The 26,276-nt window shown below is 52.6% G+C and overlaps 1 protein-coding gene across 4 annotated transcripts in view; it reads right to left on the bottom strand.

Moving 5' to 3' along the window:
• Positions 1-26,276, bottom strand: part of LOC100279447 (uncharacterized) — a 41,082-nt gene that overhangs the window by 12,725 nt on the left and 2,081 nt on the right. For 2 of the 4 annotated variants that reach the window (XM_008656577.4, NM_001360970.1), the window contains exons 2-7: positions 23,001-23,222; positions 6,947-7,378; positions 6,669-6,806; positions 6,483-6,586; positions 6,190-6,411; positions 5,362-5,856 (exon numbers count right to left, since the gene is read on the bottom strand). In XM_008656577.4, the coding sequence (XP_008654799.1) occupies positions 5,362-5,856; positions 6,190-6,411; positions 6,483-6,586; positions 6,669-6,806; positions 6,947-7,378; positions 23,001-23,189 (1,580 nt within the window). In that variant the 5' untranslated portion in view covers positions 23,190-23,222. Of the gene's footprint in view, positions 1-5,361; positions 5,857-6,189; positions 6,412-6,482; positions 6,587-6,668; positions 6,807-6,946; positions 7,379-23,000; positions 23,223-23,532; positions 23,638-24,593; positions 25,719-26,276 lie in introns of all 4 variants that reach the window. The other 2 variants (XM_020542062.3, XM_020542061.3) reach the window with 2 other exon arrangements.

The raw sequence follows: 26,276 nt of genomic DNA, 5'->3' as shown, positions 1-26,276 counted from the left end.
GCGGGAGAGATCGTCGACGAGCAGCAAGAAGTAGCGTCGTCCTCCCGGTGTGGCTGGTGTCATCGGGCCACACAAGTCCCCATGCACGAGCTCAAGCCTCTCCTTGGCTCGGAAGCTCGACTGCTGGGGAAAGGGGAGCCGTCTCTGCTATGTCAACACGCAGACATCGCAGAATTGCTCCACATGGTCAAGGCACGGCAGGCCTCGTACCATCTCCTTGGCACTGAGCCGCTTCAGGGCCTCGAAGTTAAGGTGCCCGAAGCGCTCGTGCCACTGCCATGCCCCGTCGTCTCGACGAGCAGCAAGACAGCAAGGTTGTGCCACCTTCACATTGAGGATGTATAGTCGATTTGGACTCCTGCGTACCTTGGCAAGAAGGCGACGAGAGGGATCCCAAATCCTCATGACTTCGTGCTCGACCTCCACTCGCGAACCGTTCTCATCCAGCTGTCCCAAGCTGATGATAGAGTTCCTCAACGCGGGGATGTAGTAGACTCCGGTGAGCAGCCTGTGCTCACCAGACGCGGCGGTGAAGACGACTGAGCCGGCGCCCTTGATCTCTACGCCGGAGGCATCCCCAAACTTGACGGAGCCTCGGACGCTAGAGTCAAGCTCGGTGAAGAACTCCCGTCGGCCGATCATGTGATGAGTGGCGCCGGTGTCGAGGCACCATCCTTCGATCATGTCTTTGCTGGAGCCGTCGCCGAGGAAAGCGCGTGCTTTCGACTCATCAAGGTGGAGGAGTGCCGCTGTGGCCAGTGCCGCTGGAGATGGCTCGATGCTTGCATGTGCCAGGAGCAGGGCCTCCTCCTCCGCCTCCGCCTGTGCGACGTTGGCCTGGCCACGTCGTGGCTACCGACAGTCCCTGGCCCAGTGGCCAAGCTTGCCGCAGTTGTGACAGCCGTCGTCTCGTGCCGGCTTCTTGTTGCCGACGGCGCCGCCTTGGGCACCTCCACGGGCACCACCCTCAGCATGTCCTCGCGCCCCGGCCTGGGCGCCTCCACGCGCCTTGCGCGGCTTGCCGCGTTTGCGGCCTCGTGTCGAGGAGGACTCCCCCTTCTTGTCACCCTGGCAGGCCTCCCACTGCTCCCGAGTGAGATGTAGCTTCCCGCCGATAGTGATAGGCCCAGAGAGAGCCTGTGGTTCGTCGTCGTCGACCACCTTGAGGCGACCAATCGCCTCTTCGATCGTCATCGTGGAGAGGTCTAGCAGAGACTCGATCGAGCGAGCAATCTGCCTGTACTTCTCGGGGATGCAACGGAAGAGCTTCTCAACAGCTCTCTCCTCATCGTAGGTGTCGTCGTCGAACTGCACCATCTTCTGCAACAGAGTGTTGAGGCGGAGAGCAAAGTCATCAACATCCTCACCTGGCTTGAAGGCCAGGTTCTCCCACTCCTTGCGAAGTGCCTGCAGTGTGGTCTTGCGGGCACGATCGCTGTCGATGCGGGTCGCAGCGATGGCGTCCCAGGCCTCCTTGGCAGTCCGCTTCTGGGAAAGCGAAAACTGCATCTCGGGCGGGACTGCAGCAATGAGGGCATCCAGCGCCCGCCGATCCTCGTGGTAGTCGACGTCGTCTTACCGAACTGCTTCCCACATGTGGCGAACCTGGAGCCGTACCCTCATCACCGCGGCCCACTCGACGTAGTTGGTCTTGGTGAGGGTAGGCCACCCACCGCCGGGACCGATGTCCCTGACAATGGCCTGGGCCATGCGGCGACCATGGTACCGATCCGGGGAGGGACAACCGCGCCGCCTGTAGAGGCCGCGATCTCCGTCGACTCGGTCGCCGCCGCCGGGAGCACCGCCGGCGCGTCTACGCCCGTCTGGGCTGCCGCCACATGCGCCCTCGCCTGGAGCGCCGTCAGCGCGTCGGCGCCTATCTGGGCTGCCGCCACGCGCGCCCCCATGGGGATGCGCGGCTGCCCACTGTGCCGCCTGCTCTCGCGCTGCTTCCCTCGCCAGCCTGAGCTCTTCGTCGGTGTTGTCGTCGACAGAAGCAGAGTTGCCAGCTCTACTGCCGCGCAGAACCTCGAGCTCTGTTGCCGCCGCACGTGCAGCATCCGCCGCCTCCGCTGCTACTTCTACTTCCGCTCTCGCCGCTGCCAGTTCCGCCGCCGCCAACCGTGCTGCCCTCGTCTTTGTCGCTGCAGTCGCTGCTGCTGCTCGCTCGCGTTCTTGTGCCGCGGCGACCTCGGCCTCCTGCTGGCGCCGCGCACTCGAAGTGGCCGAGCGTAGGGACATGGTGGGCTAGTGAGGGGTCGTTGCGTGTGGAAGAGGCTGTCTCAGACGAAAGGCTGCTCGTCTGAGCAGGGGAGGAAGGAACAGTTGGAGCTCTTGCTGCCGACTGAGTGTGGGGAGAGGCGCGGGAAGGAGATGAGCACGAGATGTTTAGGCTGCAGGATAGTTTGGCTCCGATACCAATTGTAAGTAGAGGGACTCTAACTCTCATCCTCTTGATGAGAGTTAGAGTCCCTCTACTTACAGGCGCTGGTGGAGGAACATGTCCTGAGGCCTGCGCTCGACGGTGATCTCCAGGAAGTGGTGTAGCTCACCTAGGTCCATCTCCAGGAAGTCGTGCAGTATCCATGCCACGCAATAGTTGGGCTAGAATGGTTACCGCTATCATTCTCAGACAAATCAATGGACCTTGGCTCATGGTGGACCACAGAGGCCACAGAAGCTGCAGCTCCTTGCAATGGAACAACACCATCAACCTCCATCTCAAACTCTTTCTTTAGTTCTAGTGCTGAAGAATTCTCAATTTCATGAGATTGACATCCACTTGGTACTTCGACCTTCTCATGTTCTATAGTTTCCGCAACAGATTCATAGTCACGCTGAAGGTTTAAAGGAGCGACATTAGCCTTGTCAATAAACACAAGATCTTTAACCTCTGTTTCGTCAACTTCACGAGCTGCACTATTAACTTCAACCATATTTTTAGCTGTAAAGTTTGACTGTGTTGTGACGTCATCAATTAAATCAACTTCTGTCTTGGTATCTTGGCTTGTATTGTCATTTACTTCCTCTAACTCACCAACATTAACACTGGGAACAACTTCATCTATTTTTTCCTTCATAGAAAGCCATGTTTCCTCATTATAGGAAACAACAGCAACCGTGCAGTCATAACACAAACCCTCCTCACTATCTTTATCCACTTCGTTAAATTCGAGAGTACGACTTGTGGCTTCACCTTCGACCTGCATAGGTTTGGCTTCTTGCTTCCTAGAAGCATCAGTTGTACTCTGCTCCTGTGGATCCACAACATCAGTGATACTCTGTTCTTTGCTATCCTCTCTAATAACCGCTCGTGCACCACCACTCTATTGGAGTAGCCGCCGTCGGGGACGGTGTTGTCGCGGTCGACAGAGTTGTAGGTAAAGACAATGGCCCGGCAGCTGTTCTCGAAGCCTTCGTCGCAGATAGGCGTCGCGGTTGAGGACCATCATCGAACACTTGGTGGGCGTGTCGTCGGGTACATCCATACTTGAGGTAATTGGTGCCCAATCTGTAGCCGACGGTGTACACACAGGAGTTGGTGGAGGAGTTGACACAGCCGATGGTGTGGTAGTCGACGATGCTGCTCGAGAGCACAATGGTGGAGCCATCAGGTGTTGTGTCATGAGCCCGACGTTGTGTGCCTGGTGGAGGGGATGCACACGCACACCCTCGACGCAGGGGGCGCGGAAGAGCGGCGGAATGAAGTCGTGGAGGCCGTGCACGACGTAGCGGTCGTCGACATAGAGCTCAGATTCTGCGACATCGAGGCAGAAGCTGACGGAGGCCGACTGAAGCTTCGTGGCTGCCACGGTGGTGAGCACGACATAGGGAAAGTAACCCGGTGTTGCGATCGCGGTCCTCGTGCGGACGCGAACCACCGTCCCAAGGCTCAGACGTGTGGTGACGTCAGGAGTAGCTCCGCGTGCGAAACTGTCCGAAGGCGTGGCGGACTGAGGCGGCGGTGGAGGCGGCAGCGGTGGAGAAGCGGGAATGCAGCGAGACGAAGCGCGACACCTTGTGGGCATGGTGTGGGTGATGTCGTCCTCGTCGGCGGCGGCGACAACATGGTGCGTGGTGGCATGCTTGCCGCCAGAACTGAGGAAGATGATGTCGTTGGATGTCGTGGTGACCGCAGCCGCAGGCGAAGTAGAGGCCGAAGCAGCCATACGTGCCGCCGTCGCAGTAGGCAACCCGTTGGTGGCCTGGTCGAGAAGGGCGCCACCATGGGGGATGAAATGCTGGCCACGCCTCGCATCTTGAGCGGTGAACCATCGATCCATCTTGGTGTCCATCTCGTCGAAGTGGTACTGCAGTGCATCGAGTATGAGCTTGGTGTCGAGAGCCATGGTGTTGCTGCGAAGATGAAACCAGCGCCAAGGATCGAACGCCTCTGATACCACTTGTTAGCAATACAGGAATCTAGAGATGAAGGAAGAAGAGGATTGGGAAACGACCTAGCTGTATTCAGAATTCAGAATCTCCACAATGTTCATAACCGAAATACATGCGAGGAAGAACAGTAGAAGTAGTAGAGAAGAGAGAGATGAACTTGGAAAACAAGTAAGTGAGTTCTGGAAAATGGTAATTGATTCCCCTTTGGTGTCTACAGTTTTCCCTTTTGTAGCTGAAGGTGTCCCACTTGCCAACCTGTCAAGAGCCCCCACCTGGCAGTGTGCTGACACACAGGAAAGACTGTGTGTTCGATGATGCTTCCCCAAACATCAACATAGTCTTGCAGCATATTAATGAAGATGCTCTTTTATGGACCTTGCTGGGGCAGTAGACATTAGAAGGATTTGGCCTTAATCCTGGGTGTGCTTAGTCTGCTGCTGGTTCTAGTTTTTGTGGTTCGCATGGATGAATATGTGTATGTCTGTGTCTGGCCGCCGTAAGGAGGCTGACTGCTGTACTTGCCCTCTAGGGCCCTTAACTTTCTTCTCAATATAATAATGTGCGGTTCTCCTGCCCTTTCGTTAAAAAATCTCTTTTCCATGTAACATAACTTGGCAGCTCCTTCAACCCAAACCTTTTTGTTTCCCAAACTAGCTCAGCTGTGACATGTTAAGGATTTAAGAACCACAAAATTAGGTATATTCAAACCCCTCATGTTTCTGTGTCAATAAAATAATAGTGAGACATGCGCCAAAATTCAAATAGACAAACATGCATTTGGTACCATTTATTTCGTATGAGTCAATAAAGCATATTTTTGTCGAAGTCAAACTACGGAGAAAGGTGATATCAGAGCTAATGTTTAGCAATTGATCAACTTGTCAGTCATTCAGTAATACACATTTGTTGGAGTTAGTACCCTCTTATGCGACAAGTACAACATGAGTGGCACCAAGAGTATGTTACCTGAAAAGACGCCACAATGATGCTACTGTCTGAATTTGTCTTGAATATAACGATGAGATTAACCAGTGAAGGATGGTAACATGCAACGTAGCAAGCTGGATAATGTCAATAAAGAATGAAACTGGAGCTGTAAGTCCTAAAATAATTCCAGAGACTGCAATGCCTTGAATTATATGTCTCAGGTAGCCTCCAACGAAAAACCAAAGGGTAGAGTAAATTTGAACTGCATTAAGAGAAATCATGCCTAAGAGCTCTGCTAACTCTGTATTCAGCTTAAATCCAGCTGGAACACCCATCAGCCACACACAACCGGATCTCAAGATTGCTTCTGTCATGTGGTGGACGAGAGCAATAGTCCAAATACAAATAGTCTCTGTATTTAATAAGAATGCTGCTCCAAGGACAAAACCCATCAGGAGATCCACAATGATACTTGACCACAAAGCATGCTTCCGAATTGCAGCTTTGTGTGCATATTCAACATTCACAGTGGAGCTGAGCCGATAATAATTAAGTGAAGCTTAGTATTTTCAATAATCTGCACTTGAGCATATGATAACTACTATGTACTAAATGTAAATGCACTTAAATATTCATAATACAAAGATTACATGAAACAACAAAATGGAAGTGAACCAGTAAACTCTCTTTTGTATATTAAAATAACCATGTAAGATTAGTAATAACAGAATCACTATGTTATTGCCTTTGTATATGTTAATTTATAAGGATAGCACAAAATGTTATGACAATATGACACAATAGATATTAAACAACGACTAAAGTTACAGTGCAGATTAAGAAGTTACGGATCCACTGTTAATTTACCTTAAGGAAGCATCTTGGAAGACAATTGGCCAGTAGAGAATTTGACAGCTGCGAAGATGAATGTTGTTCCATGAATGTCTGAAAACCTTATTTAGCATCAAGTACTGGGGCATATGGCTTAAACATTTCCGGGACATTAGAATCATGATGTAGAGAATAGTTGATGATGAAGCCAAAAATATCCCCACGCAATGCCATGTTACTTGAACTAAGACATCGTATCTGAATAAGCAAGTAACAAGTTATGAGCAGACAAAAGGAGCAGAGCGGAGAAGGTTAACAATAGTGCTTACACAGATGCAAAGATGAAATAAGCCCCTGAGCATGTAGTAGAACATTCCTGAGTGTCCGGCAGTCTAGCTGCATTTGAACAATTAAGCGCCAAAACAATTGAATCCTTCAAACGAACATGAACTGACTTAATAGATCATCTAACAAAAAAAGGAATAAACAAAATGCAAAACCATTCATGCACATACCAAATCAAGAAATGATGGTTGCTTTTGTAGATCATTTATCCAATTTGGCTTTTTGAAAGAAACATTCAACGTACGGGGTGCATCCAAACCCAGTGAGAAATGGTTTCTGCCAATGGTCGGAACCTCATACAGTATGACCTAGAATAAATTGAACAAAATATCTCATCAATTTGTCAGAGCAAAAGGAAGAGTAACTAAAGAAGAGTAAAACCATGACAGTTCAAAAAATTGTTAATACAAGGTCACAAGGATATTATAAAGAGCCTTGACTTACATACATGGCAACGATTGTTTTCAATCTGTTGGCCATCAAGATACAAATGGTGAAGAACTGGAACTTGATTCAGGTTGCTCTTAAAGTTCTCTCCAAACTTCCAATACAAGTGCACCCAACTGCCCTCTTTGACTGCAGACTTTCTGCAAACTTCCAGAAAACCATCCAACACACAACAATCGCATCCCCATCTCCTATGATCATAACTTGGACCCTGATCCCCATTCCCAACTGATCCAATCATGACATTGTTTCTTCTCGTGCCAAAATGTTCTTTCTGAACAAAGTTTGCATCCAAGGGCAGCTGCTCCAATTTATTAAAGCAGTATCCTTCTAACTCTTTAGGGGGGTGTCGGACACAATCCCCAAGAATGGTAAATGCAGCAGATTCTTGCAGGCTTACTGGCATCCTTTTATTTGAGGAAAGGATGATGGTCTAGCATGAGAGACAACATTGAGAGAAAAGCTGTGAAAAATTTAAGCAACCAAGATAAACATAATCTAGCTACAGTTATTTTTCTTATGGAGAATTTTAGCAGCTACATCAGCAGATGAGCAAAAAAAGAGGTTCTGGCTTTCAACGTGCATGTTGCAAAATTAAACAAAACAGATAAATATAACATGATTTCAGTAGTAGATTATTGGAGTTCCCCAAGCAAGGAAAAAGGGCGAGGCAGACCTTTCTACATAGCAAAGCAAACTCTGGAATTGATGAGATGGGCCTCAAAACAAAATATTTAACTCAAAAAATAGTACAAATGCATGGTAAAGATATGACCATTTTTAAAAAAAATGCTATGTACCCAGCACCGCCTAAAAGGCACCACTGCACCAGAGTTCATGGAGAAAGCATGGGAGGACCCAAGGAGGAAGGAGGAAAGTGACTAGGTGAGAACAAAGAGTGAATGAGGGGATGTAGGATGAAAAGGAAACACCATGACAAGAACGCAGGGCCACTTGGCCCCGGGAGCAACTTAAGCATCCAAACCTCAAGCCTACAATCTCTTGCCCTTCACTGTTCACAACTTCACATTCATCACTGTTAGAATACCTGTTTAGGGTTTGGGGTTTTCCCCGTGTAATTACTATTTCACCCCTCTGTAATGGGCCTGGCCCAGTTTACTCACATCTATTAATACAATAATACATCGCCCAACCCCTGTTAGGGTTAGGGTTTCACCAATCAACATGGTACCAGAGCCAACTTAATTTTTTTCCCCAGCCCCCATCTCCCTCTCGGGCGCCGCCCACCCCGCTGCCCCCTCTCCTCCCTCCAGCCGCCGCCGGCCGCTTCCCCTTGGCCCGGCCGCCGCCTCCTGCTCCTCCGCCGCCCACTACGCGCCTCTCTGAAGCCGCGAAGCCCGCCGCGAAGGCACAACCCGCAGCAGCCAAGCCCACGGCGGCCGCCAAGCCGCAGGACAAGCCAACTGCCAAGGCGCTGCAAAGCCCAAGGCAGCCGCGAAGCCCGCCACGAAGGCGAACCCCTCGCGCCCCTTGTGCCTTCGCCGAGCCGACCCCCGCCTCGCGCCGTCGGTGAAGAGCACCACCAGACTCCCCTTCGACTCCTCTCCCTGGTCCCCTGCTCTGTTTCCGTCCTCGCTGCCCCAGTGCCAAGCTCGTGTGTCGACCGAGCCCCTGCACGTCGCCGACCGTGAGCAGACCACCATGGACCCCCTACAGACTGTCATGGCCACCGCAGTCAGCGACCAGTCCATCATCCTCGACCCCGCCGTGACCAGCGCTGCTACAGCGACGCACTCCACCTCTGCGCTCGCGCCCAGTGCCGTCTCCGCGGCAATCAGCGCGCGTGTCGCCGGCCTCGTCCCCTCCGGACTTGGCTTACCGGGCTACCCGACGAGCGTTGGCACCCTTGTCGGGCTTCTCTCGCCGACCTGCCTTCCCCGACACCCGCCCCCTGGGTTCTCCACCACTCGGCCGCTCGTTGCCGACACCACCTGGGCATCCACGACGCTCTCCACCGACTCCACCATGTCATCGGCCATCGTGGCCATCTAGGCTGCTCTGACCGCCTCTCAGGAGCGCGAGCACGCCGCGTCCCGCGCACTGGAACAGGAGCGCGCCCTGGCCGCCACACTGACCGCCCAGATGGCCACTGCGCAGCGTCTCGTCATCGGGCCTCCTTCGGTCGACCAGGCGACACCCCCCGCCCACCGTAGAGGCTCCCCACGCCTCTGGTCTCGATGCTGGCCACATCGCCGCTCTCCATGCCCAGGCGGCTGGACTACAGAACATCCGGTCCCTCGTGTCCGTCGTTCTGGACCCGGCGTCCTCCCACTACCCTCGCTGGAGGGGGCAGGTCCTCCACACCTTGCGGCGCTACGCCCTCGACGACCACGTCCTCGACGACGTCGCCACCCCTCCGTCCCCGGCCTGGTCCCTGATAGACTCTGTGGTCCTCTCCTGGCTCCATGGAACCATCACCGTCGAGCTCCAGGACATCATCTGCGACCAGGCAGACACGGGCCGTCAGGCGTGGCTCGCCCTCGAAGAACAGTTCCTCGGGAACCGGGACGCTCGCGCTGCACCTCGACGCTCAGTTCCACCTGTTCTCTCAGGGGGACCTCTCCGTGGACGAGTACTGCCGCCAGATGAAGGGCATGGCAGACTCTCTCCACGACCTCGGCGAGCCTGTCGCCGACCGGACCTTGGTGTTGAACCTTCTGCGTGGCCTCAGCCCCCGCTATGGCCACCTAAAGGCTCTCAACAAGAGGACAGTTCCCTTTCCCACATTCCATGTCGTCCGGAACGAGCTTCTCCTCGAGGAGCTCACCATGGCGTCTGAGGCCGCTGCTCCGGCTCCGGCTCCGGCGCTCTACAGCGCTCCTCCCGGTGGTCAGGCACCTTCAGGGGGCCAGGCCCCTCGCCCTCCGTCGACCGGGGCCCCTACTCGCCCCACACCTGTCGTCCCTGTGGCCCCTCGTCAGGCGTCCGCCGCCGACGAAGGTCGTCGTTCACGCAAGGGCGGCTGTGGGGGTGGCAGCTCCTCTCGTGGCCGGGGTGGCGGCCAGGCGTGGCCGTCACTCTATAACCCCTGGACCGGGACCATCGCCATGTGGCCGGGCCAGGCCACGCGTGCCTCCTGTCCCCCGGCGTCGGCCCTCCTGACTACGCCACCCACGACGTGCCTCCCACGCCTCCCTATGGCTTGCCTGCATCGCATCCAGCTCTGCCCCAACTCCAGCCCCCGGGGACCCCCACGACGACTTGATCCCCGCTGTCTGGAGGCTGGGACAACGCCTCCCTCGCCGCCGCTTTCAACACCATGGCGATGACCCCTCCTTCCTCTGACTGGGTGATCGACTCTGGTGCCTCCTACCACACCACTCCCACTACAGGCACGCTCTCCCGCTCCCATCCCCCCCATTCCTCTCATCCTTGGGAATGTTTCCACTCTGCCCGTCACCTCAGTAGGTGCCTCGGTTTTCCCTGGACCGTTCTACCTCAACGACGTTCTCGTAGCCCCCCACATCACTCATAATCTCCTTTCTGTTCGTCGTTTCACCACTGACAACTCATGTTCCATTGAGTTTGACCCCTCTGGTTTCTCTGTGAAGGATCTGGCCATCAGGACTCTCCTCGCCCGCTGTGACAGCTCAGGGCCCCTCTACACGTTCCAGCCATCCACCCTCGGCGCGTCTCCGCCTCTTGCCCTGGTCTCCACCATCACCTGGCATCGTCGTCTCGGACATCCCGGACCTGACGTCATGACCAAGATTACCAGTAGCCTAGATCTTTCATGTAGTAGGGGACATTTTGAGGGCCTCTGTCATGCTTGTCAGTTAGGCCGGCATACTCGTCTCCCATTCACCACTTCTTCTCGGGCTGAGCAGGCTTTTGACCTAGTTCATTGTGATCTCTGGACCTCTCCTGTACTCAGTATTTCTGGTTATAAATACTAATTGGTGATTTTGGATGACTTTTCCCATTTTCTTTGGACTTTTCCTCTTAGATTGAAGTCCGACACGTTCACCACCCTCACACACTTCTTCGCGTGGGTCTCCACCCAGTTTCACCGCCCGGTCCGTGCCCTGCAGTGCGACAACGGTCGCGAGTTCGACAATCACGCCTCCCGTTCTTTCTTTCTCACTCATGGCGTCCAGTTGTGTCTCTCGTGCCCTTAAACCTCTGCCCAAAACGGACGTGCCGAACACATGATTCGCACCACCACCAATATGATCCGCTGCCTTCTCTTCCAGGCGTCTCTCCCTGCCAGCTACTGGGCAGAGGCCCTGCACACCGCCACAAACCTTCTCAACTGTCTTCCCTCCAAGGCGGTGAGCCACCCTACTCCCTACTTCGCCCTGTATGGCATAGCCCCCACCTACGACCACCTTCGCGTGTTCGGTTGTGCCTACTACCCTAACACTTCCGCTACTGCCCCCCATTAGCTTTCTCCTCGCTCCACCGCATCTTCCTTGGCTACTCCTCTTACCACAAGGGGTATCGATGTCTGGACCTTGCCTCCCACCGCATCATCATCTCTCGTCACGTCGTCTTCGACGAGGATGTGTTTCCCCTTGTTGGCCCCTCCCCACCCACCGATCTCGACTCCCTCCTCGAGTCTGATTCGATCTCCCCCTCCTCCCAGACGCCGCGCCTTGCGCCGTTACCCGCACCCCGTGCGGCCTCAACGTCGCGGCTCGCGTCTATTCCCGTGCCACGCGCGGCCCCGTCGACCCCGCCTGTGCCACGCGTAGCCCCGTCGACCACGCTTGCGCCACGCGCGGCCCCGTCGACCACGCATGTGCCACGCGCGGCCCGGTCGACCACGCCTACGCCACGCGCGGCCCCGTCGACCCCTCCCGCACCACGCGCGGCCCCGTCGACACCCACGGCTCGCTTCGCCGACCCCGCGCGCGTCTACCACCGTCGTCGCCATGTCACTACATCGGCTCCTGCTGACCCGGGCCCGTCGACGAGCCCGGTGCGCTTCGCCGACCCCGCCGTCGTCTTTCACCGTCGCGAGTCGGCCACGCCTGTGGCCCCCGACGTTCCGGCAGACCGCTCCGAGCCACCGGTGTACCACCCGGTCGCCATCCATCGCGACCCCGGGCACGTCCACCCGATGGTGACCCGGCGCGCCGCCGGCGTTCTTCGACCCGTCGACCGGCTGATCTTGGCAGCTGATACAACTACCACTCCACCGGACGCCTCCCCAATCCCATCCTCTGTTCGCACCGCTCTCGCTGTCCCACACTGGCGACGAGCCATGGAGGAGTACGCGGCCCTCCTGGCCAACCACACCTGGGACCTGGTGCCGTGTCCACCAGGCACCAACGTAGTCACCGGCAAGTGGCTATTTTGCCACAAGCTTACCTCGGACGGCTCCCTCGACCGCTACAAGGCCCGTTGGGTCCTTCGGGGCTTCACCCAACGCCCCGGAGTGGACTACAACGAGACCTTCAGCCTCGTCGTCAAGTTCGCCACTGTTCGCACCGTCCTCTCCCTTGCCCTCTCCCGGGACTGGGCGATCCATCAGCTCGACGTCAAGAATGCTTTCCTCCACGGCACTCTGACGGAGACTGTCTACTGCAGCCAGCCCACCGGCTTCGTCGACGAAGCTCGTCCGGACCTAGTCTGCCGGCTGAACCGCTCCCTCTACGGCCTCAAGCAGGCGCCGTGGGCCTGGTACAGTCGCTTCGCTTCATACTTGGCCTCCATCGGCTTCGTCGAGGCCAAGTCGGACACGTCCCTCTTCATCTACCGCCGCGGCGACGACACTGTCTTCCTTCTGCTCTACGTCGACGACATTGTGCTCACGGCATCCACCGCCGACCTTCTACAGCGCACGATCGTCACCCTGCAACGGGAGTTCGCGATGAAGGACCTGGGGGCCCTCCACTTCCTCGGCATCACCGCCGAGCGCCGGCCCCAGGGTCTCTTCCTCCATCAGCGCCAGTATGCCATCGACATACTGGAGCGAGCTGGCATGTCCGACTGTAAGCCCTGCTCCACGCCTGACGACACTCAGGCGAAGCTCTCAGAGGACGACGGGCCCCCGGTCGCCGATGCAACGTCCTACCGGAGCCTGACCGGCGCGCTCCAGTACCTCACCTTCTCCAGGCCTGACATCGCCTACGCCGTCCAGCGGGTGTGCCTGCATATGCACACCCCGCGGGAGCCTCATCTCACCGCTCTCAAGCGGATCCTGCGCTACCTTCGTGGCTCCCTCGACTACGGCATCCTACTCCGACCATCCCCGATGTCGGAACTCGTGGTCTACACCGACGCCGACTGGGCTGGCTGTCCAGAAACGCGTCGATCCACCTCCGGTTACGCCGTGTTCCTGGGCACCAACCTCGTCTCCTGGGCTGCCAAGCGGCAGCCCGTCGTCTCTCGCTCCAGTGCTGAGGCCGAGTATCGCGCTGTGGCCAACGGTGTGGCAGAGGCCTCCTGGCTGCGATAGCTCCTCCACGAGCTCCACAGTCCGCTCCAGCGCGCCACCCTCGTCTACTGCGACAACGTCAGCGCAGTCTACCTCTCCACCAATCTCGTGCAGCATCAGCGCACGAAGCACGTGGAGATCGACCTGCACTTCGTCCGCGAGCGTGTCACCGTCGGTGACGTTCGGGTTCTCAGCGTCCCCACCACGCTGCAGTTCGCCGACATCTTCACCAAGGGGTTACCGTCGAGTGTATTTTTAGACTTTCGCTCCAGTCTCAACATTTGTACAGGATAGAGTTGTGACTGCGGGGGGTGTTAGAATACTTGTTTAGGGTTTGGGGTTTTCCCCGTGTAATTACTATTTCACCCCTCTGTAATGGGTCTGGCCTAGTTTACTCACATCTATTAATACATCACCCAACCCCTGTTAGGGTTAGGGTTTCACCAATCAACAATCACCACTCCTGCAGTCCTGCCTTCCAGCTTCTTGTTAAGGCTCATAATATATATGGCCTCTTTCTTCTCTCTTCTCTAGGCTTCCTCAATAAGTAACATGGTAACAGAACAAGGTTAGGGTTAGTTTTTTTAGCCGCCGGCCTCTCCTGTCCTGCCGTCGCGGCCCCCTATCTCGCACTATTGCGGCCCCATCTCTGGCTGCCACCGCGGTCGCCGGTCTCTACTGTCACCAAGCCGCCGGCTGGAGCTCCGCAGCTCGACATCCGGTTGTCGGTCACTGCGCTCCTGTAGTATCAGACGCAGGTTGTGGCCTCGTCATCCCTGCAGTGACCATCCATAGCCGCCGCCGTCAGCGGCTGCGCCATAACTACCTCAAGACGAATTCCCGGCTCAAAACCTTCTCTCGGCTGCTGCTGCTGTTGCCACTCCTCCGGCCGTCGTCGCTGCTGCTCCATTTCGCTGCCATCAAGCTTCATCGGCCCCCGTTTCTTCTTTCAATTCTGCTGCAGTCCCTCATCCTCCATGGTTTGCTGTGTGATCGGCTCGTCATTGTCTCTCTTTGTTTATCCGGTTTGTTAGCGTGATGTATAGGGAAATAGGGCCCAGGCGGCTCACCTGCCCTAACAGGGTGCGGCGGCTGCCTCCCCCCCTCTGTATTTGGTTAGTTGGCTGTGTTTGGCAAGGATCCCCTAGATTAGACCTTTCCTATTGATAGATTAGATCTTTCCTTTATTAGGGATATCCTTGCCTATATGTATGAGCCTTGGGCTCCTCCAATTTATCAATCAACTATTCCCAGCCATACTACTCTTTCATGGTATCACGAGACCGGGATCTCCCCAACCCCTCTCACCCTTCCGCTGCCCTTACGCGCTGACTCCGCGCCGCAGTATGGTCGGGACCCCCGCCCCCTCCGTCGACGACCCTGCTGAGCAGGCTCGCCGCGACTCCGACGCCTTGAAGCAGCACCTCGCCGAGACTCGCCGCGCCGCCCTCGCCGAAGCCGAGGCGGCCGAGCAGGAGGCCGCTGCTGCTTCCGCGGCGCGCGACGCAGCCGCCGAGCGCGTCCGCACCGCACTGGCCAAGGCTGCCAAAGCCCGGGCCAACGCCGCTGCTGCAGCTGATCCCACCGACCCGGCCGACGACGCCGACCACGAGGAAGCCACGGACATCTCCCGCGCCATGACCCTCCACGAGGCCGCCGCCGTCCTCAACCTCCATGCCCAGGCTGTTTCCGTGCAAAACGCCCGCAGTCTGGTGCCCCTCGTCCTCGACACCTCCGGCAACTACCCTCGGTGGCGCGAACAGTTCCTCCTCGCCGTCACGAAGTATTCGCTGCAGGACCACGTCCGCAGCTCCGCCATCTCAGCACTTCCTGATTGGGCTCGGATGAACGCCGTCGTCAAATCTTGGTTGTACAGCACGGTCACTGCCGACCTTGCTGAAGCCGTGATCGAGCACCGCGCCACCGCCTACGAAGCCTGGATCGCCATCGAGGACCACTTCATCGGCAATCAGGAGACTCGTGCTCTCCACCTCGACGCCAAGTTTCGCACGTTTGCCCAAGGTGATCTTTCCGTCACTGACTATTGCAAACACTTCAAGAAGATGGCCGCCGACCTCGCTGACCTCGGCGAACACGTGACTGACCGCACTCTGGTTCTCAACGTGATTCGCGGGCTCAACGAGCGGTATAGGGACATTGGGGTCCACCTCCGCCGTGGTCGCCCCTTCCCTTCCTTCGCCGCCGTCCGCAATGAACTCCTCCTTGAGGAGATCAACATGGTGCAGATCCCCTCTGCTCCTCCGACTGCCCTCGTCGCCACTGGCTCTCCCTCACCTCGCCAGTCTGCGTCGACCAGCAGCGGCCCTCCACGTCCAGCCGCCCCCAAGCAGAAGAAGAAGAAGCGGACACCGAACCACCGCACCTCCTCCGGTGGCCCTGCCGCGCCTGGCAGCAGCGCTCCCTTCTCCGACTCGCTCTTCAACCCATGGACCGACTCCATCCAAATGTGGCCTGGTCCCCGTGCGCCTCCGCTGGCCCAGCTGCCCCAGGGGCGTGTCGGCCCACAGCAGCAGCACGCCCAACAACAGGCGCTTCTGGCCCAGCAGCTGTACTCCCACCAACAGCAGCAGCAGCCGGCGCAGTACCAGCCCATGGCAGCGCAGTACCAGCCCATGGTGGGATCTCCGCTCTGGGACCAGAATTCTCTGGCCTCCACTTTCAGCACTGTCACCCTCACTCCACCGGCGAACGACTGGTACCTTGACACAGGTGCCTCTTCCCACATGACCTCACATGATGATACCCTCTCTCACTCCTCAACCCCTCGGTATCCCTCTCCCACCTCTATTGTTGTTGGTAATGGTTCACTTCTGCCTGTCACCGCCACCGGCACAACACACCTTGGTTCTCTTACCCTACATAATGTTCTTGTTTCGCCTCAACTTATCAAGAATCTTATTTCTGTTCGCCAATTCACTATTGATAACAATTGTTCTGTGGAGTTTGACTCGTATGGTTGTTCTGTGAAGGATCTTCTCTCGCGGAACGTGATCATCAGGTGCAATAGCTCCGGGCCGCTTTACCCACTGAAGCTGCCCGTGGCTCACTCCCTTGTTGCCAGCTCCACATCTACCTCTCTGTGGCATCGTCGCCTCGGCCACCCTGGTCGCGAGGCACTCTCCAAACTCACTTCGGCTATCCCTGGTTGTAATAAAAGCTTGGAGTCTTTGTGCCATGCATGTCAGCTAGGACGACATGTTCGTCTTCCTTTTAATTCTTCAATGTCTCGAGCGTCCAACAACTTTGATCTTATTCATTGTGACTTATGGACCTCTCCTATTGTTAGTGTCTCTGGTTACAAATATTACTTAGTTGTTCTTGATGACTGCTCTCATCACCTCTGGACGTTTCCTTTAAGGCTTAAATCTGACACGTTTTCCACCCTGTCTAACTTTTTCGCCTATGTGTCCACCCAGTTCAGCGCACGCATCAAGGCCATCCAGAGTGATAACGGCCGGGAGTTCGACAACTCCAGCATGCGCACCTTCTTCCTCACACATGGCATTCACTTTCGCATGTCATGTCCCTACACGTCCTCGCAGAACGGTCGCGCCGAGCGGATTATTCGTACCACTAACGATATTATTCGCTCTCTTCTATTTCAGGCAAGCATGCCTCCTTCATATTGGGCTGAAGCGTTGCACACTGCAACTCTCCTCCTAAACATCTTGCCAACCAAGACACTGCAGTTTTCCACTCCGCACTTTGCTCTCTTTGGCAGTGCCCCGTCGTACGATCATCTGCGTGTTTTTGGCTGTAAGTGTTACCCCAATTTGTCGGCCACTGCTCCCCACAAACTTGCCCCGCGCTCTGCCCTCTGCATCTTCCTTGGTTATTCTGCTCACCACAAGGGATACCGATGTCTTGATCCTACCACCAATAGAATCATCATCTCCCGTCATGTTCTTTTTGACGAGTCCGTTTTTCCCTTTGCCGAGCATACCTCCACTCCCACTGCTGCGGACTTCAACTTCCTAGATGGATTTCCTAACCCGGCGCCCCTTCCCATAGGGCTGCCAACTATGTCTCCTGCAGGTCCTCCGGGCGCCACCACTGTTGCTGCACGCCCTCATGACAACGTGCAGCCACGCCACGCGCCACCAGTACCACCAGGATTTCCCGCACTCCCACGTGCGGGTGGTGCTCCGCCCTCCCCAACTGGCGCTCCGCTCTCCGCGCCACGCGCGGCACCGACGGCCTCTCCTGCACTCCCACATGCGGGTACTGCGCCACGTACGGCTCCGGCGTCCCCACCTGGCTTCCCGACGCCGCCATGCGCTGCCCCTGCCTTGCGCGTCTACTCCAGGCGCCCAAAGCCGGCGGTGGTCCCTCCGGCGGCACCAGCCGCCACCACGGCACCGGCCCCGGTGCCCCGGGGCGCTGTTGCTGTCACCCCGACAGTGAACCAGCACACCATGACGACTCGGGCCAAGGACGGTTTTCGCATACCGTCCTTGTACCACGCCGCGCCACTGTCCCCGATTCCGAAGACCTTCCGTGGCGCCCTTGCCGATCCCAATTGGCGGGCTGCTATGGAGGAAGAACATGCTGCCCTTCTCCAGAACCAGACTTGGGAGTTGGTTCCTCGCCCGCAACATGCCAACATTGTCACGGGCAAATGGATTTTCAAGCACAAGTTCCACGCAGACGGTTCGCTGGAACGCTACAAGGCCCGTTGGGTCCTTTGCGGTTTCACCCAGCGTCCGGGCATCGACTTTGCCGAAACCTTCAGTCCGGTCGTCAAGCCCGCCACGGTTCGCACAGTGCTCTCTCTGGCTCTCTCTTGCCAGTGGCCAGTTCACCAACTCGATGTCAAGAATGCCTTCCTACATGGCACCTTGACGGAGACCGTGTTTGCTGCTCAGCCCTCCGGATTCGAGGACTCCGCCAGGCCCGACTTTGTCTGTCGTCTGCACAAGTCGTTGTACGGTCTCAAGCAGGCTCCCCGTGCTTGGTACAGCCGCTTCGCCACCCATCTGGTCTCTCTTGGTTTTGTGGAAGCCAAGTCAGACACTTCACTGTTTGTCTACCGCCGTGGGACCGACACAGCCTACCTGCTGCTTTACGTTGATGACATCGTCCTCACCGCCTCCTCGACACCTCTCCTACGGCAGGTCATCTCAGCTCTGCAGCAGGAGTTTGCCATGAAGGATTTGGGCGAACTCCATCACTTCCTCGGGATGCAAGTTCAGCGCAGTGCCGACGGTATGGTACTCTCTCAGCGCCAGTATATGGTTGACATCTTGGATCGTGCTGGCATGGCCGAGTGCAAACCTTGCACAACGCCCGTGGACACCAGCCCTAAGGTCTCTGCCACCTCGGGCGCACCAGTACCTGATCCGTCTGACTACAGGAGTCTCGTCGGCGCCTTGCAGTATCTGACCTTCACACGGCCTGACATTGCCTACGCCGTACAGCAGGTTTGCCTTCACATGCATGACCCTCGAGAGCCCCACCTGGCTGCTCTCAAGCGCATCCTTCGCTACATTCGGGGTACTCTTCACCTGGGACTTCATCTTCGACCGTCGACCCAGGATGACCTGGTGGTTTATTCTGATGCTGACTGGGCTGGCTGTCCCGATACGCGCAAGTCCACCTCGGGCTATGCTGTGTTTCTGGGTGACAACCTGGTCTCCTGGTCCTCCAAGCGTCAGAACACCGTGTCCCGTTCCAGCGCGGAGGCCGAGTACCGCGTCGTCGCCAATGGTGTTGCTGAGGCTTCTTGGCTCCGACAGCTTCTCCATGAGCTCCACATTCCGCTCCGCCGTGCTACCATTGTCTACTGCGACAACGTCAGCGCGGTGTACATGTCCTCCAACCCGGTTCAGCATCAACGGACGAAGCATATTGAGATCGATCTTCACTTCGTTCGTGAGAAGGTAGCCATGGGTGTCGTGCGGGTTCTTCACGTTCCCACGACATCCCAGTTCGCCGACGTCTTCACAAAGGGACTGCCTTCTACAGTTTTCTCTGAGTTTCGGTCCAGTCTGAATGTCCGTGGCTAACCACCGACGTTCAGACTGCGGGGGCGTGTTAGCGTGATGTATAGGGAAATAGGGCCCAGGCGGCTCACCTGCCCTAACAGGGTGCGGCGGCTGCCTCCCCCCCTCTGTATTTGGTTAGTTGGCTGTGTTTGGCAAGGATCCCCTAGATTAGACCTTTCCTATTGATAGATTAGATCTTTCCTTTATTAGGGATATCCTTGCCTATATGTATGAGCCTTGGGCTCCTCCAATTTATCAATCAACTATTCCCAGCCATACTACTCTTTCACGGTTCACTACATCATGTCAGTCACTGCCATTGTCGTATCGTTCTTGACGGTCATAACTATTCTGAGTGGGCCTTCTATGTTCAGACTGCATTACAGGGTAATGGCTTGCTCTTTCATTTGACCGACGATCCACCTGCTTTGCTAACTGATCACAGATATCAAAACATGGCAGATCAATGGTGGCAAGGTGATGGTTGTTATGGACAATAGCACCAAACAATGCATGGTTATGATCTTGTCTAAGTTCACAACTACTAAGCAAATTTGGTCTCATCTGAAGGAGCATTTTGCTCAGGACACTGGTGCTCTTCTTCACTCTTACGCAGCAAATTCATGTTATTGAGTAAAATGACATGTCTATTTATGAGTATTATTCTACTTTTGATCGTCTAATGGCTTCTTTGACCTCCACAGTACCTGCACGTACCACTAATCCCTGTCCAGCTCATCAATTTATTGAGAAGTTCTTCACATAAAGATTTGTTATAGGAGTTTGGGTTGAATATGACCCTTTTTCTTGAATACGCAGGAGAGTTGATATCATTTCATTAAAAGGAGGAAGGGGAGAAAACAGATTGAACCATGAAAAAGCCATATATGCTGACTTGCTTGAATATGATCCAGACCTTAGTAACCGGGAACTGGGAACTTGGCCACGTTCCTCGTTCCGAGAACATTCGTTCCGTTCCGGGAACGTGGGAACAATCTCGTTCCAGTGGTGTTAAATCCTAGTTTTTTGTAGCGTATCGCGTACCACGTTCCCGTTCCTCGATCCCATCGATCCGGGAACCTGGTTACTAAGATCCAGACCCATCAAGTCTCCAACGATGTTGATCCTCAATCCCGGGCTGGAGCACAAAAATCATCTAGGATTTACCATAGATGAAGATATTCTTGAATCACTGGGACTATGAGGGGGGCCCTAATATCATCCACCCATTTCCTTTCCAAAAGGCCTTGAGCCATTGTCCTCTTCTTGCTGACATCAACTTGAAAGTAGACATTCTATCTCTCTTTGGCAAGGTGTTAGGGCTGAAAACGAATGTCCAGAAAAGTAGGTTCTACCCCATTAGGTGTAATGAGGATGATCTTAATGTAGTTCAGGAGCTCCTGCCTTGTGAAATCTTGGAGTTCTCGTGCAAAAAAAAAGTATTTAGGTCTTCCCCTGTCCTTGGGAAAATTGAACACAGACGGACAGCCCAGCTGCAGCCTGTAGGCTACTGTTGACCGTGTGGCTGACTTGATGCTGGGTTGGAAGGCGGAGTTGATGTCTAGGCTGTGCCACTCATGTTCAGTTTGTAGTAACAGCTAGGATTATTTACTCGGCTATGGCATTGGACCTTCCAGGTTGGGTCATTAAAGCTATTGACAAGCTGCATGAGGGTTTCTGTGGAAGGGTGGAAAAGATGTCAAGGGTGGACACTGTCTTTTGGCTTGGCCAAAGGTCACTAGACCAAAGGAGTTGGAAGGTTTTGGTATTCATGATGTTAAAAATCTTGGTTGGGACTCAAGGGTCAGGTGGCTCTGGTTACAGAAGACTGAACCTCATAGGCCTTGGGCTGAATTTCCTATCCAAGCATGTTATGTTGTCAAGAACTTTTTTCCACATAGCTAACACACCTGCCACGATCCTCCTAATCACTGCAGTCATAACTCATAACTCCTATGACTGCCTATAATTCTCCATTTCTCCTAATTAATCTACCCAATTTCATAATTAATCTACTTGTTGCGGAAATGATATCGTCTATATGAAAACGATTGACGGTCGGTCGGAAATTTACCCGATTTCATAATTAATCTACTTGTTGACGACTACAATACGATGTTGATAGATATTTGAAATTCAAATTTCAAAAACGGTAATTTTCGGAAACGATGTTGTCTTTACGGAAACGATACGATTATGAGGTCCCGGTTACGGGATTTTCGGAAATGGTTTTCAGCCCTACCTATCTCCTTAACTACTAGCTGAAAATCTGCTAGTACTAAAGACTGCACCTAGGCACAATAAACCTGGACACATGCATGCACACACACATGATTATAGCTACCATTGCACCGTGGGGTGTTCAAAGGGTCATCTTAAAGCCTACATGTTTCCAAGTCAGCCTTGGAGAATTAAATGACGAAAGCAAAGGGTGCAAATCCTTCCGGACATAGGTGCACTGAAGTGGACAGTTATGCAACTAATTCAATCGTATCAAATTAACATGGGTTGAGTGGAAAAAAAAACTAGAATGGAGAAACTATAGATGGAAATCATGTTTTCTAGTATGCAAACGAAACGTTGCAAACATTGAGCACCATGATTCTGGTAAGCGGTAACAAAACGTGATCCACGACAAATATGTCTTCCATTATAAAAAATGACAGAAGATATGAGGACGCAACCAGCAAAAGCAGATAATCAGCACTTGCATGCACCAAAAGAAGCGGCTAACTAGTTTTTGCATGAGTAAAAGTTATCACCAGTAAAGGTAACTAACTGTCACTTGCTAAAATTATTTTAGAGCTAGAACTTCAATGTTTTTTTCATGCTAGAAGGAACCAAAATTCTGCTGAAAAACACAAGCTTGGAGGATTTCATTTATGCATGTCAAAACATAAAACAACATACAGGACAGGAATCCACAGCCCTTCGATTCCTAAACCACTTAATTCCCTAACCCCTCCCATACCTCGATGTTGTGATTTGTGAAGTGAAACACAACTCTTTGTCCTTTAACAGCAAATCAACAAATATAACAAACATCATCTGTAGACACTCAAGTAAAGCAACTAGCCAAATCAACTTGGCCTTGTAGCAGTACACAGTCCCAATTTATTCTTTTACTGATGATGGGTGGCTTTCAAATAAACAAGAAATTCCTCTTGGGTGCATGTTTACAAATAGATACTAGAATTCGCCCCTTTGACCCTTATTACAATAGGTCTATTTCTATATTAGAGAAAAAATAACTATTAAACTATATCATTCAAGAACCTACAGTAAATTGGATTAGCATTTAAACTATATCATTCAAGAACCTACAGTAAATTGGATTAGCATCTAGATGACGGCACAGCATTTTCAATGGCTAATTTCCTCTAAACAGAAACTAAATTCATAGCTGTACCCTAAAGCTTCATCAGTTACATTTAATACTTTAAAATGGATTAAAGCAGTCTTGTTACTTTGGGATTAAAATACAAAATGGATCACTTCCTCACCTTCAACTAAGATTTTACAAGAATCTCACAATACTGCATTCGGCGCATAGATTACTGAATATGAGTTCATGCATCTACCAAAAAAATACCCAATAATGAAGGAACAATGTTAAACTGTGTTTAACCTGAATCACCAATGCTGACCTGGAGGGTGTCCAGTGTGGCAAAAGAGTGCAGGATGTGAACTTGGGGCACAGCTGCAGAGATGACGATGTCGATAGAACCAGCACTGCTGAAGAACCATCCAAACAGGATGAGCCTCGGTGAGAAGGGTTTCTGCTTGAACTGCAGCTCCTGGCGTGGCCACCATATCCTGCATCGCTCAATGTCCATCACTGCTGTATCTTGAGGCTTGGGGATTGGGTCCTGGGTGAATACCATCAATTACGGCAAAAGAAAATGGTAACAAAACCAACCTAGAGGTTTGCATATGTGCATTTATAAAACATAAGTTATGAAGCGCAAAAGGAAACAACAAAAAGAAAAAAAATCATCACCATTGTATACAACCAGGGCAATCCATTTAACATACCCACAGTAGTTTTGTTTCTATTTATCACACCCACAGAAATTGTGTTCCCATTTAACACACAGTGCAACAATTTTGCTTCCATTTTATAGAAACAAATGGAAATTTTGTCAATGTCAAGAGTACGGAACGAAGAGGAAAGCTCACTGTGGGCGATGCTTATTCCACCACAGGTGTGGATGAACCGTCAAGGAGCAACAAGCAGACTCAGGGTCAGGGAACTGGTGCAATTCATTGGCTCCCCTTCTCAATCTGTAGGCTGCAGGGTGTCAGTTCTGAATCAGGGATGACGCTGCAGGGTGCAATGGAAGTGCCAGTGCCATCAGGCCCATCACGCAGCAAGGTGCAGAATGAGGTAATGTGAGGGGTGAGGTCGCCCCAAAATGCTAGCCGCCTCTAAGTTGGGTTTTGTTGCCAATTGTTTTGTTGTAACCAATGCTATCCACTCAGAACCAAGCCTTAAGCAAAATGAGGACTGCATCGGAGCAAGTATCTATTCACTAGTAAGCACAAACAATGAAAAGATCGACCAATTGTTTTTCACAACACCCCTACAACAGTAGGTACCTAATAATTATACAATTTCTTGAAGTAGATTGATAGATCTAGTATTCAAGCAACACACATAAGTTCAAGCACACCAGAGTAGAAATTAATGGGGCATAGCCTTTCATGCCTGCAGTGGCTTATCCAGAATTTTAACTTTGGGTACCAAGAGCCAAGTCTATTATTAATTTATTATATATAATAATTCTGTACAATACAAGAAATATTTTGGTAAACAACTATAAATTTGGTGGCTATTAAACAACCAAAAGACAAAAAAATGTAAGACATCAACAATGCATCAAAGGCTAAAGAGGAGACAAGAGATATAGTATATCTGTATATCAATTAACAACTAGCATGAAGTCTGTACTGCAATGTATCAATTTGTACTGGTGTAAATCATCAATCAACGATTAAGTCTATATTGATAAACAAAGAGAAAATGTGATACATCAATTTCTCAACAATGCATCTCTTTTCTATTACTCTGTCTATTGTAATTTAGCAACTAGCATGTGCTTCACAGTTCACATAAATACATAAATATCGTTCATCATATCTCATTTTCATCAATATCTAAAGACCAAATAGGAGAGGCAACCAGAGTTTCAGATAGAAGCAGGAGAAGACGAGAGAGAAGCTCACGAAGTGATGCTCACCTCAGGTCCTCAACAGCTCAGTGGATGTGTGGTTGTGCCTGTGTGGGTCCCAGTAACGACGTCGCCATCCAAGGACAGGAAGAGGAATGAATCATGAACCCAGTATTGAAGGTCAAAGGCGCCAAACTGCGGGCGCTTGAACCCTAGTGCAGTGGCATTAGCCCCTTCGCCTGTCGTCGCAATCGGGAACGGGGAGTTGAAGACCAGTCCATGGAATTGTTTTTCTTTTTACATGGGTTGGGCTAGATCTCAGGGTACGTCTACACAAACGAATAGGAGGTGGGGAGACCCGGAGAAGGCACGTTGTCGTGTCGTTAGGGGTGGTAATGGATCACGATCCAAATGTTTCTTCACAATTTGTTTGAGCCCTTAATTAATTTTAGTTCAAAAGTGAATAGAGAGAGTCAGTTCCTAATCTTATCCGATCCTTAAATTTTATAGTGTAAAATTTAGAGCTCATTACCACCCCTGTGACGTAGTAAAAGGTTCCACGACATAGATGGAGGCGGCATAATGGTTGTCCCGACATGTCGTAGTGGGGACTTGGGAGGCAACACCACACGACCGCAGGGGAAACTCAGGAGGCAAAGCCCCACCTAGATATGGTCACACCCCCGTCTATGCACAATGAGCCTAACACTACCTAGACTCCCTGCCTCCCTGATTTGGATGCCGTCGATTGAGAGCGTTGGTGGCAAACGAATCCACAATCGCGCATTCGAAAGATTATGTTGGCAGTCGACGAGCTAGTCATCAAAATTTATGCTATCAATAGTTGTTTGACTTGTCACTGGTAGAGAAGAGGAGGTGTAAAGAGTCTAAGTAGAAGACTTTATAACTAGGACGGTTGTCTAAGTAGTCTAACCAAGTGCCTTTGAAGCTACCATTATTGATGTTCTCTATAGTCCCTAGAAGACAAGTGACTAATGTAAGAAAAATGGACCGCAACTCATTTGATTAATGGATTTTGGTGTTTGATGAACAACATAACCATTTGGACTAATATTTTTTGCAAGTGTTTATGGAAACACTTCAAAGGATGCGACATGGACTTGGACGGAGGCAATGTGGTGGTTGAGAAGATCAGCAACTCAAAAGCAAGATATCAGAAGACTCATTGAAGACCTACAAACAACATGCAAAAGTCCAAGACATAAGACGAAAGAGCTCGATGAAGAATCACAAAGAAAACAATGAAAATTAAGTTGTTTAGCAGTACCGGACGTGTCAGATGCATCACCAAATAAAAGCACTAGACAATAGAAGTGCTGAATGCTGAACTGAAGAAAGGACTAAGGATTCAGTGTGCACTGGACGTCGCACCGGAGGGCCATCGAATAGGACACTCAGAGGTCTGTAACATGGCTGGGGAATTCCATAAGGCATGGAACATGTTTGGTGGTGCACAGTGTTATTAAAACTACATTTAAACTACGTTTAAACGTCAAAACTCTAATTAGAGGTTGAAACCGTGTTTTGGCGTTTTAGCGTTCTAAAGTGTAAAACGCGGTGTTTCATATATTTTAGACCATTAGCTACTTTTGGGCCCAGTCTGTTAGTTACTTTTGGGTCCAATCCAACCAAGTCTCCACACGCTTGTCCTACTCCCCTGCCCTAAAGCCCAATGGCTAGTAGCACACCGCTCTGCTCTCTATCGTTGTCGTCGCCTAAAGGTGTTGTTGT

This window comes from Zea mays, chromosome 8 (assembly GCF_902167145.1).
Source record: "Zea mays cultivar B73 chromosome 8, Zm-B73-REFERENCE-NAM-5.0, whole genome shotgun sequence".
Classification (NCBI taxonomy): domain Eukaryota; kingdom Viridiplantae; phylum Streptophyta; class Magnoliopsida; order Poales; family Poaceae; genus Zea; species Zea mays.
The sequence above is the reverse complement of the archived record's forward strand: the minus strand, read 5'-3'. Positions and strand labels throughout refer to the sequence as shown.